Genomic DNA, 17,676 nt, shown 5'->3' on the forward strand with positions numbered 1-17,676 from the left:
TATTTATCACGTCCGGTAACTGCGTATATGATAATATAGTGTTGCACAAATCCGTAAATAAACGACGAAAAAAAAAATTATACCCATTACAACGCACAAACACCAGCATAATATAATAATAAATACGGTGTCGGTACGTCACAGAGACGCGATAGTTGGCTTGTCGAGTCTTGTCATAGTCCCCGACGGCGGACGAACGAACGTATACCGGAAGATGACCGTCGTCCAGACTCGCGTCGTGACATTATTACTCACCACTCGCTGACGAGTAAAAACCCGCGTGAGGTGCAGCGGCAATTGTGGTGAATGACGAGTGTATGAAATTCTTGTAAATGATATAACGAGTAACGACGACAATATTATTATGTATCGGCACGGCCGTGCGAGCGATCGTCGTTCGACACCGGTCGCCGACCGTCGGTTTCTGTCGGTTTAACGGTTTTCGACGCGCACCGCCGCCGCATCACCGCGCACGGCACAAGGCACGTCGTCGTCCGTTCGCCCGCCCGTCAGTCGGCATTTCAGCTTCGTACGGTTGGTTCGTGTTGTTCGCGTTGCGTTTTCGCGTTTCCGTGCGCGTCTTCGCCTCGTTGTCTGCAAACCGAAAATAATCATAATCTGGCAAGTCTCGAGCCGGTGACTTTAGTTTCGGTTTGTTTTTATTTTTCAATTTTTTTTTTGCGGATTTTTGGTTCGCGTTTTCCGCCAAAGTGCGACTCTCGTGTCATGACAGCGTCGGCGGGATTTTCGTAGCCCGCGGACCGCGATCGTTTTCCGTTTTTCGTTAATTTGGTGTTCGCGGTTTTTGCCGTCGCCCGTCTCAACCGGCAATCGCAGACTTCGCTTGCCCAGCAATGCGGTGGAAGGCCCGCAGGTCGCAGTCGGCACCGGTCCTCATCGCCCTGCTTGTAGCCGCCCTGATAACTGCGGTTGTATCATTACCAGAGGGACCACAATCGCAGCAGCAACAGCAACAGCAACAGGAACAAGCATCAGGTAAGACCGCCGCCGCCGCACGACACATATCCCGAGGAGATTTTTTACTTTCTGCAACCTGCAACACTGTCTTACGCGCGCCGTGCGCGCAGCCGACTCGCGACGACGGCCACAACCGGTTTTCCGTGCGTGTGCGTCTACCTGCAGCTCTTTGTTCTGTCGGTACTCGGCGACCGGTGTAGAGAGGTGTTTCTTTTTTCGTTGCTCCCCCCTTCCCTCGCGACTCTTCACTCTTCATAGCCATCCACGCCATCGCTTGGTAATAATAATAATAATTATTATTATTATTATTCCCGCGCCCCCTCCACCCAAACATTTGCCGTCGCTGATGCAGCAGGTGTTCGCTCCCCCTCCCTCCTACCGCAACCCATGAAACCACCGGTGTGCTGCCGTAGCTCCGCGGTCGGATAGCTCCGACGACAATAGACTGACGCGCTGAACCGCTGTCGTTTTCTTATTTACAATGATATTGTGATTATTACTATTATTGTATTTCTTGATACACTTGCCCCAAGGGGGTGGGGTGGGGGCGATTGGGGCATAGATAATAATTCAAAAACGAGTGCTTGGGTTAGGTTGTGTAAGTTGGTGGGTGGAAAGAGAAAAGTAAATTTCAACGACCTATATTATTGTGTGCATTATAATACGTAGTTGCCTACTTATATTGTTTTGCGTTGTGTTGGTTGAATCCACGTTGTCCTCGTGTGGGACGCGATCGTACAAGACCCGACGCCGTTCGTCGTACTTAGGATTTTTTCTTTTACCCATAAAATAATAAAACCGTGTACAAGGCGGTGGTTTATCTTCGATGCCCCCCCCCCCTTTAATGATTTTTTTTATCAATACACTTCATTCGCGTATTGTGTACGACTTGCGACGCATACGATACGCTTACTGACCTAAAGTAAATAATTGCAATATTGTAATATACTATATAGGTACCCAGATAAAAATGTTGGAATGGTTTATCTAACCATCGTCTTCATTTGTCCAATACGTTCACTATGTCGTTCATCCATATTTTTTTTAAATTCTAAAATTCATCAAATTTGCCGATAAATTTGTTTTTATAGATGGACATTTTTTTAGAAAAATACCAAGGTGTTTTGTTATCATTTGAGTTTTTCTCCCATCAAGTTGGCTAAAGTATTATAAGATTCCTGATTTTCGAAATGTCGTATTATACAATATGTAGGTAGGTACTATGTACTTCGTCTAAACGTGTTCATAATAATAGTTAATAACATGTTTTTTTTTGTTTAAAAACCTAAATTTGAAAAATAATCCTTGGAATATTGCTAACGCATATTTTTTGAATAAGATAAATTATGATGTGAAAAAACGAGGAAAAAAGTAGTACCCTTTTAAGAACCCTCCTTCCTATGAATTTTTTTTCTGTGCATGCCCAATCGTGTATAATATAAATTATAGGTAGGAATATAATAGTAGCCCGTTTATTTTTCGACCGTCGCTGTGTAATATAAGCTGTATCGCGTAGTCTCTTCGACCGTAATACGACATATCGTGATTATTATTATGGAAAGGGCATGGCAATTCATCGTTTGTACTGTTCAAACGAACTCACTGTAAAGAATTTACCACGTGTATGGAAAAAACTATTCCTTGTTTTAAAACTGAGTATTTCTCTGTTATGTCAATGAGGTCGTCACACAGTTCTTAGAATTTGTGTGTTTAAGCTATGTTTGTCGTTTTGTAAGTCGGTCGATATTTTGAAAAAAAATAAAACCTTGGCAGTTTGTACGATAAAAAAATCTTATTTTTCATTTCCTCGTTATAATAGAATTTTGTGTATACTGTTAAATAACAAAACCTATTATACAACCAAGAAAAACTGTTAGTTTGCATATTGCTGAACCAAACTCATCATGTTTAATATTCTCAAAATAATGTCGATAATATCGTGTAAATTCAATGTTTCTGCCTAAATCGAAAATTTTAAGACTGATAATAAAAATGTTTCTATTTAAACGTAATTAATTTTTATAAAAGTTATTAATACATTTATCAAAATTATAACAATAATATAATATATATATTATTGAATTTCCGTTCGCTCATGACAATTTTGTTTAAGTATGATTTATTTGTCGGTTTTTAATATTCTTTGTATTGCTATCCAATATTTGTATGTCTTTCGGATTGTGAATTGAATATCTGTCGTGTTTCATATGAAATTTTTGATGTAAAAACTAAATGCGTCGTTTTTCGTCATTTGCATGGCTTAACTCATGTTTAAAATTTGGAGTCGTAGCTTAACTCAATTTAAATTTGGAATTACCGTTTTTATTATGTAAGAGTTTGTCCACCAAAACTACGGCTCGTCGGCGTTTTTCGCTGTATATGAAAACTCGGTGGATTACGTCCGTCGCGTTGTGTATTGTACAGCAACTTAAATGCAAAATAATAAAAATAAACACCGTGTATCACTTTAGTGACATTTATTAATAAATGTAATCTACTAACAATAAGTAGGCATATCTTGTGGAGTCATGTTTAATTATAAATATATATATCTACGTGTATTTTAATATAATATTATGTTATAGGTACCTAGTTAATAATAATATTATTATTAAATGTAAATTGGAGATATTGTTTATAATTATTGTCTAATAATTTATATTATTATTTAATAGTCCTTAAAAATGTACCACATTGTTTAAGATAATAACTTATCAGTAAACATGTAGGTATGTAAATGTGTAATCACGAAGTAAAAAGTATAAAATACATGGTATTAATAAAAACAATATAATACTTATTAAAGTTAAAAATATTAACTATTCCTGAATGAATTGCTATAAATGGTATGAGTTATGAGTGTTCATGACTACATAAGTCAGCAAACTGTTGTCGCCGTTGTTGTGTGTCAACAAGTGTCTTGGAGCGATAACGAATTCATATTGTGCATTGCATCATTGATAAAAAGAATTATATTGTTATTATCATGACTTCATGACTCATTTGTAATAGTAGGTAATCGTTAATAACTGAGTATTCTGGTTATACTATTCCTTTCACACTGTAAGATCAATTTTATATTTTGAATTAGTTTCAACAATAATATCATTTATATGTAAGATTAACACTTAGAGTAGAGTATTGGTTTTTAGGGAATCTATAATTTTATTTAATAAAGACTTGTTATTTTTATAGCTAAAATATCGATATAGGTTATAGGCAGTTTATTTTTTTCTGTATAAAGAAAATCTATAATGTGTTACTAAAATGATTTTTTGCATTCTTGCTGTACGGTGATGATCATATTTTGGCTTTTGGCGGTAGAGCAATAAAATATAAAATCAAATACTAAGGAAAATTATAGTGAAATCTTTCCATTAAGTATCATATTTTTTTTATAAAATATATAATTTGAAATGTTAGTTTAATTGTAATAATGGTGAGTATGAAGTACGTATTAACTAATTATATCTCGAATTATATTATATGGAGGCTAATTTCTCAATACTCAAGTTTAAAATAAAATCTTAAAACATTTACAGAACATTAAAGTCACAATAGTTTTTTAGTAAATGATTTAGTATAATATAGTAACAATATAAGGTATTCGAATGTATCTAATAATCTTTTAAATTAAACATTTGATTACTGTATTAGCATAAACTGATAAATTCCATTAAAAGATAATTTATTAGGTACCATTAACCTACCTTGGATAAGCGTTGAGCTCTCGGTAAGCTTTTCTCTTGGTATAACAGTAGTGGGCTCAGATGTAAGTATTTAGCTCGGCATTTAGTTTAAATATTCTAACTTACATTGGCATGGTAAAATGAAAATGAATGATAAATTGTACTTAATCAAGTACCCATGCATGTATTTTACATAGAAAAAAAAATCGTGAATATTTAAAGTAAATATTATAGTTATAATATTATATTAGCACATACTGATATGATACCTTAAATACGTTTGTGTGCAACTATTCTAAACTTATTCTATAGTTGATTTTATATAATACACAAGCTTATTATTGTCATCAGAGAATATTTCCCTCAAGCTAATGTGTGCGTTGTTTACTATTCTTTTTACTGTTTGAACAAATTTTTATTTGTTAATTTTCGCATTATTCTATTACTATTGAGGATATTCATCTGGATGCTATGTATGAATGATTCTTATGTTGTAAGTTTTTTTGTTTATCTTTAAAAGTTTGTTATATTTTATTTCTGCCGTACATTTCAGTAAATTTGTGTTTTATAAATAAAATAAATTAGTTATTTTTAATAATAGTTCTGCAAATAAAGTAAAATATTGTTCATATGGTAACGTTTTGTGGAAGTGGATAATTATTAATTGTGCAGGTATTTGTATACGAACAGTGTTTGTCGAACACATACTATTAAGGTATGTGTTCTGTATCTTGTTCAACGTCTTGTCCTGTGTAAATCAATTGAGTATTTTAAAATATCTAGAATATTTTATTTTATACTTTTATAGCATATTAAAATAACATAATAGTAATTGATAAATATGATTATTATTAATTGTTTTTTTTATTATTATTATTTATGTAATATTATGTTTTTACTATGCAATATATTATTTTTATTTTTCTCGTGCACACTATTAGCGTATAGCTTTGCATTGTTTTAAAACTGGATAAAAAACAAAATACAATTATTTTGCCAACTTATATCTGAATTCAAACGTGCGAGACGATTGGTACAAAAGTTTTTCATCTTGTTATTTCCTTTCTTGGTCTACAATAATGAATAGTGTAATTATCGTGTCTAATTAAACAAAACGAAAGTTATGAGAAATGTTTTCTAAACAAAATTCACACGTTTTCTTAAGCTGGACTATAATTTAAAATTAAAATAGTGTTACAATTTTGTTTTTTATTTGCTAAATTTGTTATGTTGATTATTTATGTAATTATAGAAGCGCCTTTAACTGTATTTTTAAATAAATGTATAACATTACTAGATTCCAATATTTATATTTACAAGGGGGATAAAAGGTTATATTTACACTTTTTGTTTTACTAACTGCGAAAAAAGAAAAGTTTATATTAAATCATGTGTATGTTACAAAGTAATTAGTAGTAATTAAATAGGTCCGTTATCTGTTTTACGCATGCATTTAGATAGGTTAAATGGCCTGTAAGATATTGATATATATATATATATATTAATGAATAATGATGAGTAATGACATATATAATAATTTTAATTATTTCGATGATTTTTGTAAGAAATTATAAAATGACCTATTTAATTTTGAAAAGTGGTGTCATTATAATTCGTTGGATATCAATGTTCACACAAATCTCGATACAAATGCTCACAAATTATATCTTTACTAAATGTAAAAATCCAGTAACTTTTAATTATTTTATTATGAACAAAAAAATAAAAATAAAGTCTCATATCAAAGACCTTAGCATAACTTTCCAGGACTAGCCAGTAACTTAACGTTCAATGATCGCATTATACTAATTTGCAACAAATGAGTACTTAAATATTTGGTTTCTTAAAACGTAACTGTCGAGAATTTAACAATACCTTAATTGTTTGAAAACGTTTTATTACTCTTTGATACGTTCTCTAGTTAAATATGGTTCTATATTATAGAATCTATAATATGGAGTCCTTATCAATCTGGCCATATTACACACATTGAAAAAATACAAAAACGTTTTCTTTGTATAATGGGTTACAAATTAGGGAAGTTGGACACTAAATCTAATACAATAGCTGAAGAACTAAACTTTCTATCTCTTTAAGAGGACGCCAGCGTAGTATTTTTTATCTATGTATAAACAATTTACAATTTTAAAATACTCATAACTCGCTTTAAAATAAAAATATAATAAAATGCTTATGAGATGCCTTAGATAATGTTCTTAACTTTACGTTTTGTAATAGGTAATTTCACTCTAATTTGAAAAATTAATATGGTTAGTCATTTTTGTGAACGTAAAATTTGCTATGTTGCGCGTGGGTTAGAAAAAGATAACAAATACTACGTTGGCATCCTCTTAAGTTAGATGATTTAATAATAATTAAAAAAAAATAATTTTCTAGTGTAAATTATAAAATAACTTAATTGAGTGTCTTGTGTTATTAGCCAGAATTCCACTTAATTCTTATTTCTGATTTGCTGACACATTTTATAAAAAAAACCTATTAAGCAAGTAGAAAAGTACTAATTTTGTATTTTTTTTATCATGCATGAAACAGTATAAGTTATTAATTATTATGTAATTAAATTATATTTAGCATCTATTGTTTTGTCTTGTTATTTCACATATTTCGATTGCTTGTAAATTATTATTTGTTTCTAATAATTACTGTACTATTTGCCCTTATGTAATTATTATTATTACTATATGGATAAAAACTATTTATTATGATACTTACTGCTTAACTAAATAACCTATCTATTATACTAACCCATTTCATGTTGGATTTGCGTTATTGTAATTATGTTTAATGTAGGTACCTATGCATATTAAATATTTTATAATTATTAACAATCGAATCTGAGTCGAAAATCGACCAAAACTCGTCTCCTTGATGAATGATATAATTCAGAAATGCTTCATAATATTTAAGTAAGCATTCCGTAATCCGGAATTTCCGGTATGCATATTTTATTTAGGTACACAGCTAAAACATAGTTGAGTATGAGCATGGCGGTGAGACCAATTTACCGGTAACCACTGTGGCCACGCTGTATCGTACCAGTGTCGGCGGCGGAGGGAAAGGAAACCGTTATATGGTCTCTTTATTTATTATTATTTTTGCATTGTGTCACGTACATTACGCACATGCAGGATTGCCCAAACTAAGTTGTTTAAATAATGAATAATATGTATACGCGACTTGATAAATATAAAATTATTGTTTTAAACCTTATTTCTTGTATCGAATTATCCGTAACAATTTATATTACAATATTGCTTAATTTGAAAAACTATATTAAATTTGTAAATACTTAAATATTGACATTTTCAATATATCTATAAGGTATATTTATTTCTAATTTTACCATGTTAGACAGTGGCATACATTCGATTTTCAATTTAAGAGGCTATAATAGGGATTAATTTCATAGTTCGATGCCGTTACAAAATTACACTCGTACACAAACATACCCACTGGCCACATCACAAAGACAATTTATCATAATGATAAATACTATTTATTAATATATTCACAAAAATAGTTTTTATGTCAATTAACTTCTATTCATCTTCTGTTCATCTCCTTTGGATGAAAATTTATATTTTCTCGATTCTTTCATAATTAACAAGTACTTTATTTTAAATATAAGTTGACATTTTGATTATTATATGTATATTTTTCATTTTAATCATTTCAAGACAGAGTTTTTTTTTTTTTTTCTTAATGGGGTTAAGTATAGTTAGTTAAAAAGTGGAAGAAACTTAAAAAATATTTCTAGTTTACTTGGGCTAACAGTGTTACTTTTTGTGTGATTTTTGTTTTAACATAATATTTAATAAAAAAAAAAAATTGATATAGGTAGTATTAAGATATGAAAATTAATGTAGGTACCTATTCATAAAATGGAAACTTATGAGTATGGTTAATTTTTAATTTTCTAATTTTATTGTTCTATATAAAATATTTATTAAAAAAAATATTTGATTGTAATTTATATTTTAATTTTCGTTTTTAAACATAAAATTCACTTATACTATTATTTTATTAATGTTTACTTATTTAATATGTTTTGGAATCTATTCGTAATTTTTTTTCATATAATAATATTATTCAATAACCGTTAATTAGGTAGGTATTAATGGTTAATGATTTTTAATGATTGGTTTATTTATTAAATGTTTATATTATAATTATACCTATTATTATAACTTTATAAATACTTAACTTTTTTAAATTTAAGATTGAAAATAACTTTTAATTTACAACAAATGTATTTGTTTTTGTAGGTATTAGGTATAATTAAATCAATTGTAGACCTTTGAGATGTCTGTTTTCCTAACTATCGTACGGACGCGTACTTGTGTCTAAAACTAAAATAATGTGTACTAATTTCCATCTATCGTCTTTTATTCTAATTTCGAATTGTTCTCGAGAGTGATAAATCAGTTATCCCTAAGTTAATATATTAATTATGTATAATTGTGTTTCTTAACGAATTTTAGTCATGATACTAAAAATCGATCTAAAAATAATATTTAAGTTATAATTAAACGAGAAAGTTTAAAGCAAAACATGCAATACAAAATAATATAGTTAAAATTTCGGTTGAAATCAATTATATTGTCGGTTATATTTTTATTAAAAATGCACCGATCGTCATAGATTATGTAATGAAAAATACACTATGATAATAAATGACTACAAATAATAATATACATTTTTTTCATGTTTTCTTAATCTCATATCGTATTTTATAATTGACCTCTCGTTAATTTCTGAATTTTTTTTATTTATCGACTTAAGTTACAATAAATCTTTTATATTAGATGAATAGGTACCTAATAGTTAATAAGTAATAACAATAATCTGTTATATTTATCATGAAATGTTATATTTTCAGTATTTTTTTTTAATCTATTTAACGTTTAAGTTCATATAATTACGCATATCTATTATAGGTTTTCTACTGGTTATAAAATCTTATGCTTGATTATTAATACCTGATTCATACATGGTGGTTTCCTCAATATAAATTATACACAGTGCTAGAATTAGTAAACAATTCTTTTATTTATTAGGATTTACTTAATTTGCAGAGTACACTAAAACATTTTGAAAAGAAGAAGAGAAGATGAGTCTATCCTCTTGTTCTCTTCAATTAAAGAATTGCTGAAATGAGACCTATCTTGTATTATAATATTAAGATATAATTTATAATTGTTTACCATTTATTTGAAGACACATGTATAAATTATATAATAATACTGTCTATGCTAACATTGCATATAAGTTTGTAATGACTCATTACATACTCATATGCATAGTTTTTAATAAGTGTAATGATCATATACACATTTCGACCGATACATTCAACGTTTTTATTTATTGCCTATTAATAAGACGAGTTATCTGTTTTCAACGAATTATTCATGTACCTACCTATAGTATTCATTTTATTAATATTTAATGTCTATCTGGTTAGGTACTGAAATCTATACAGTATACGTATATTTATATTATATTATTTTCGAGATTATTTTGTTTTCTTTTTTTTTAAGAGTGAACATGTAAATGGATACACATTTTTATTAATACAATTTTTTACGGTGTAATTTTAATATTTTATTTTATATGATAAAAATAATAAATTGAAACATAAGAAAAATTTTGTTGAATATATTTTATAATTAATTTGGAAATTTACTCTATTAATGGGTATTATTGGTCATTATTAGTAGTACATTAATGCCCATCATCAAGAATTTATTTTAATACCATAAAGTATAAAGTAAATATGGATAACTACCGGGCATTTTATATATGTGTGTGTATTATAAATAATTGAAATCTGACGATTTTGTTTTAAAAAATGTTTCATGGGAAATTAGCCCGTAGTCATAAATTCTGTTTTTCTTTTGTACCTGCTTCTTTGCTGCTACTATCGTCGTCGTTGTCATCATTATTATAATAATATTATAAATTAATGTCGACCCTCTAGTCATTTTAAAACAAGTCGTTTTGTGTACTTAGTATGCGAAGATAATAGGCATATGGGGCGTTTGTGGGAATAGGTAAGAGCGGAAAATAACGAACGTATTGAATTTTGTCTAGTAGTGCATAATAGTCGTATCTTCCTGCAGATTACCGTTGATCTTCAACAAGACATTAAGACGAAAAGTATGTGTTCGAAGACAGCTATCCAATGAGTCATCCTTATTTCCTATAATGTGTGGGCCTGAGTGTAATATCAAGAGAAATGTGCGGATGATGTGCAATAAAATTAATAATATTAGGTCCATGAGTATCGCAATCATGTCGATATTTAACCGGAAATCATTGTTCGCTGAAAAACAAAATAAATATATTTAACATACATTTTATATCGGCAATAGTGCTATTGTATAGCTATTACTGTTTGTCATTAGATACCGTGTATAATTCCGGACACGCGAATTTCGGTCAAGTACGTGTTTTTTCATGACGATCAGAGTTCATACGCACTGCTAATATATGAGTTGGTGTGATGTGATAGAAATATATCAAATGTATATATATATATATATAAAAAAAAACAACTCGACAAAATAGCACAATGTTGGTTATAGCATTTTTTATTTACTTAGTTTAAAAATGTATTAAATGTAAGTGATTATAAATATCCATTAAAACATAAAAACATAATAAACTAAAATACAATTAAAAAAAAAAAAATTACATCATTTAGTAAAATAAAAGTTATGATAAAGTAATAGGTACCTATAATACTTAAATTATATTTTATGTGTAGATAAAAAATTAAAGTATTTGTTGGCTATACTTTAATTTTAACTCGTGACATGTTACTAATTTTAATCAATTAAGACTACTAAAATCTGTTGATTAGAATTATTTACTATATATATAATATTATTGATGTAAATACGTATACATAGTTTATGAAAGCTATTTAAAAATGTTTTAATTTATACTTAAGCATAATTTATTATATAATAAAATATCGTTTTTATAGGTCATTATATAATAATAAAAAAACAATTTATATATGATATTCCTCAGAAATAGTAGTAACCTCATGAGACTAGAAATCACACCAAATCCAGGTCAGTTTAAACTTGAAAGCTCGTGTAAATCAAGGTATAAATAAGCATTTATTTTCCAGTGTTTTCATTCCAACTATGAACTTTTCAATACAACAAAATATAGACATTCTTATTTTTACTTTGAACAAGTTATTATTATAGTACCTATTTTATTTTTATTTTAGTTGAATTTCAGTTTGTTTAATTTATGTTATACTTTTAAATATTTGTTAGTTATAATTTTTCAATTTCTATACATTTTTTTTAATTTTTGAACTAGGTATGTATATAGTTTAAAAAAAATAGTTACCTTTATAATTTACAAATATCCCTTCTACAATTCTACATGTTATTTATTATTATATTTTAAATAACGTTTTATTTACCTGCTAACTAGTATCAAATATTATAATCAAATTTTTTTAGGTATCTAAATATTATAAATAAATTAATGGTATTTGAATTACGTATTTTTTACTTATTCAAATTTCAATATTTTAATATAATGCATATTATTGGTTTTAAATAATATTATAGACAATTAATTTTCTATTTTGAATTAGAAAATGTTTTTTTTCAAAACCTTGCTTTTTTATTTAAAAAAATATGATAAGTGTTAAGTTTTCTACAGAATTTAGTATCTATATTGAAAGGGACGCTACTCTCGCATGTGTTGTTAGTTTTAATATTAGAGCGAATATTTACCTGTTATCGAAATTTAAGGTTAGAAAATTATCAGTGTCGTAGCGATGATTTTTTTTATATTTTAATTTTTAAGTAAGATATGAGTATGTAAAATATGTATTACAAATTGAAAATGTTCATATCGAGTTAAAAAATTAAAATATCGAAAAAAAATCAAGGCCATGACATTGATAATGTTTTAATTTTAATTATTTTCGTAAGAAGTAAAGTCTCTCTAGTATAAAAGCTAACAATACATAATGTGTTATACTGAACACAAATTGGCCATGTTGTATGTATGTAAATCAGAGACAATACATGCGGGTGTGGCGTCCTCTTTATAACCACGAACTTGTCCAAATAAACGCTATTCCTGATCAAGAAAAATGTTTGTGAGTGCTTTAATAAATAAATAAATAAATAATATATAATCTTTTATAATTTATAAGCTATACCTAATTTAAAATGTAAAAGTGTCCAAAAGTATAAAACGATTTAATAATATACTTATAATCATACTTAAGATTTGAGTTCCCTATACTATTATTTAAAAGTTATAACACTTAGTTATGATGTATAAAATTATTGTTGCTTTAATTTTTACTTATATTGAACAGACAAAATTGAAGATGAATCTTTGTAATGTGGATACACAATCGGATTAGATGTACACGAATGATATTTTGATCAATCTTAGCTGAGGTTCCATATTCATTGTACCGTTGATTATAAATATAATATAATTTATCAATGATTGTATGTAATAATATTAGGTTATTCTTGGGTTACTATTTGCTTGGCACAAAATACACGAATTGGGGGTATTCTCGTGCCCGGAAATAATGATTGACTCATCACACATCAAGTAGACTTTGATAATTTAACTACTAAGTACCTTTTTACTTGACCTCAAAGTGACCGTTTTCTATCTCAGATAGGCACGGCGTGTACATTTAATTAGTCATGTACCTAGTCAATTATATGGATTTATATGCATATTAAAAGTATTTACTAATATTAAATTACAAGATACATTAAAAAAAACATTGAAAAAACTTAATTGAGTAAATACTGTATTTAATAAGTAATATTTTTGAAATATGTAAGTAATAATAAGTATTTTTTGTAATTTAAGTCAATTTTAGTTTTACATTTGTAAATTTTTCTTAAGAATACAGAATTAACAACAAACTACCTTTTTGTATTACATTAAATATTGTAAATTATTATTATACGTCTAAGATACATAGATATTATAATAGGTACCTAGATTTATGATTCGAAGTACTTATGTTTAAAAAAAATTTATGATATTTAATTAAGTATTATTCATATTTCTAACTCGTAGAAACGAATATTTTTTGTATTTTTAGTTTATTAGTTAAATTTTAGTTTGATTAGTTAAAATAAGAATAAATTCTTGTCAAAACATTTATGTTAAGAATCATTGGGCGTTGGTTAAATACGATAGAGGGTCAAATGGGATAATACTTAAAGCTAAGTGATTGTATATCCCGTGATTATGGAATTATAAACGGGCACAAACGCGAGCGCAATGTTTAAACTTTTAAAACATTTCAGTTGTGCGGGAACTTAACAAAAGCCACCACGTTAAAACGTTACGAACTTTCAAATAAATATTTTACGATGGTTGTGACGGTTTTCTGTTATATTATATTTTACGGTCTAATTTGAAGTCACAGTTGATGTAAACGTAGTATGTCATAAACATGAATTCAAATACCGTAACAAGGTTTATCGCCACCGAAAGCAATTCTAAATTTGGTTACCAACAACAGATTTGAATAATCGAGTACTAATTACTTGACATTAAAAATAAATGATGAATGTATCGTGTTATTATAATATGCCTTTGACGATAAAAATAATGGTAAAAAAAAAATTTGAATTTTAAAATAAATAATTAAGTATTAAGTATATTGATTTATGATATAATAATAATCTTTAATATTATATAAAAAAAAAATTATGCTCATACCTAATACGTTATAATTTTAATCAGAAATATTATGATAATCTAAATATTATGTTAATAATTCCTTAAAAATTTTTATTTTAATAATAATATATTTTATAGTATTCAATATTATTAGATTCTAAACCTCGATTCTCGTGTATTTATTGATTATATAGCATAAGTAGAATATAGATTAAAGGTCCAACTGTTTTAGGTAAATTTTTCTATTTGTGTCAAGTCTGAATAATAAAAACACTGATAATATGAGTGACGCAACTGTAGGTATGTTAAACATGATGTGGAATAAGTCACGATTTTCAATAGGTAATGCAAAATGTTATGGCGCAACACAGTGCAACCACAAGTCATTGCATAAATAGGTATCTTAGAATTTTTGTACAAAAATTAGAACGACAATTATATATATCACTAATTACAAATTTAAACACTTTTTGTAATAAATCTATTTTTATTAATACAAATATTTAAAATCAATGCATATAGGTATCTAATTTGTACACTGACGGTATTTTAGTGATTTTATTGTTTATTAATTGTACATTAGAAATCGACAACAGAATTATCGTGGGCGTAGGTCGTGTGCGAATATGAACGGTGTTTATGCTTTAATAATTTATTTATCTAGGTACTGGTTTTATTATTAAGGAAAAAATAGTCTTATAAAGTCCTATATTTCCCCATTTTATAATATTATTTGACCTTATTCAGTATAATATATTATAGTCTGTATTAACAGAAGGCCATTCAAAAATCATAAATAGGATTTTTCCTAACTTTCCTTGTTTCATATTTTTTTGTAATTTACAATGATCTTACAAATCTAAATTATAAACTGATTTATTGATTGTACGCAATTGAATTGTTTTTAAACAGTACTTTGAGGAAGTAAAATTGCATTGGATGTTAACACATAAATTAATAAATAGATTAGAAATTAAACGTAAGTATGTATCACCTTAGTTATGTTAATTTAGGGAAATAATTTTTGATTTTTGAAATAGGTACTTAATAAAAAATGACTCTTTGCTTAACTGCAAAAAGCAATTTAATTTACGGTACATATTTTGTTGTGTATACAAATCTTGAAAATGATTAGATAATTTGTGTTCTGTTCAAAACTGTTTTTCAGATGCATTAATTTAGGTACTTATTATGTTTAAAAAAAAAAAAAAAAATACAGCCTTGGAGTTTAACGTTGATGCAAATAGGCTTGATGTATCGTGTTCGTATATCTACTTTCTTTTAAGACCGTATCTCAATAAGTGCTGAAAATGTATTTTTTTGTTTAAATTCATATAGCAATATTTATTTTTACAGGACTAGCTTTTGATTAACGTACATTGTTATTTTAGATTTATAATTTTAAATTTACATAAAGATTAATATAATCATAGCAATGAGTATTCCTAAAATCTTATTTATCTATATCAGTAAACCTTTAAAATATAATATAACATATAATAACTAACATAATTAGATATACAAAGATAAAATAAAACAATATAATTATTATCACTTAATAATAGATTTAACTTATTAATAATATTTAATTTTTATTATCGATTTTAAGATAAATATTAGTCATTTGTTTTAATTGTATATTAGTCTCAATAGTTAAGCAGTATGAATAATTTATCTAGAGCTCATGTAGCTTAATGGTTTGTATTAAGTTTGATCAAAACTTTTCAGACCACTGTGTATATATTATATAGGAATATTTTAATCTTGAGTCGTGTCAGTTGATCTAAATGCGTTTATTTTTACTTTTACCAACAGTTTGATTGTATATCATATATTCATACTAAGTTAAATTAACTCTAACCTATTTCTGCCCCTCCTAACTTTTTAAAAGAACCGGAAATTAATAACTTTTTTACCATACACTTCTCCCATAAATACAATAGTCTGTAAAGGGTATTAACGGATTGTCTTTATCATATAAGTTACAAATATTGGGGCTGAGGAAGGGATCTGGAAGTGATATTCTCTTTCTATATAGTATAATAGTAGGTATATTCTAAACTACCCAGCAACTGTATTTCTTTGCCAAAGCACACTCAATAAATATCATAGGAAGGATATATAAGTTCATTGGGATTGTCTCCCTTTTGTCTTTAATCTTTAAATAATATGAAATCTTATGATTTTCTATACATTATTTTAATCGTTTATCCCAGAAAATTATATTATCTATTTAATAGGATTATAAGAAACCTTTGACTATGTATAAAAGTTTATTTTACCATTAAATATTTTGAGAAAAAACAAAATATAATGATTTATTAAATATAGTTATAAAGCAGGTAGAAAGATAATTGTAAATTAAATTTTCCTAAAAAAAATTAGATGATGTTGAATAAAAGACTAATGCACTTTTATCTAGTGCTTATTAAATTTATTTAGTAGGTATATATTACTTGTAAATAGTTATAAAATAACAATCTTTAAACAGAATAATTGTTTTATTATATATTTCGAATAGCATATATACCTACTTAATGCATTACGTCCATAACTTAATGAATTTATTATTTCTCTAAAATCCCTGAATTTATTTTATAATTATTAAATGGTTGTAATAAATAAGTGACTACCTATAGTGTACTAAATTTTCACGTCACAGTGACCTTTTTTTTCGATGAACAAAATTGTTTTGAATTAATTATAATTGTATATACATTTAATAAGAAATATGTGATTGATGGGCTAACAAATATTTTTAATTCTTGGACGAATAGTTGACACATACCCGCATTTTTTATATCACAATTCAATGCAATCGGTAATTTATGGAAAAACCGCGGCACACTGGTGTGCCATGGCACCCATTTTGAAAACCACTGGTCTAACCTATTTGGGCGTTACGTTCTTCGATTAGCGGGGTCTTATGTCATTCATTAACCCACTGCAACAGATGAGATTTGTTTACCCTTTTGCTCCCTATGTATAGTAAAAGTACCACCCCTCTCCGTATACTTATAAACTCACTCACTCCATTCATACATTTATAAGGACACTTGTATAGAAAAATGTCTACTGTGAGGATATTGAGTGAATGCATTTAATTTAGGTATTATATTTTTTTATTTAAATATTAACTTCATCAGTTGTTTTTGGACTATGCCGTAGACGATTATTTTGAATCGTAAAAAGAAACAAAAACATTAAAAAGTGTTCAAGGATCGTTAGAAATTTGAAATAGTAACTAAATATAAGAAGTCACGTTAATATGTTTTAAAAAAATAGT

The 17,676-nt window shown here is 27.6% G+C and overlaps 1 protein-coding gene across 2 annotated transcripts in view; it reads left to right on the forward strand.

Annotated features, from left to right (window-relative positions):
- The first annotated feature begins 495 nt into the window (after positions 1 to 495).
- Positions 496 to 17,676, forward strand: part of LOC132923472 (DE-cadherin) — a 90,458-nt gene continuing 73,277 nt past the window's right edge. For both annotated transcript variants that reach the window (XM_060987493.1, XM_060987494.1), the window contains exon 1: positions 496 to 996. In XM_060987493.1, coding sequence (XP_060843476.1) covers positions 855 to 996 — 142 coding nt within the window. In that variant the 5' untranslated portion in view covers positions 496 to 854. The remainder of the gene's footprint in view (positions 997 to 17,676) is intronic.

This window comes from Rhopalosiphum padi, chromosome 2 (genome assembly GCF_020882245.1).
Source record: "Rhopalosiphum padi isolate XX-2018 chromosome 2, ASM2088224v1, whole genome shotgun sequence".
Lineage (NCBI taxonomy): Eukaryota > Metazoa > Arthropoda > Insecta > Hemiptera > Aphididae > Rhopalosiphum > Rhopalosiphum padi.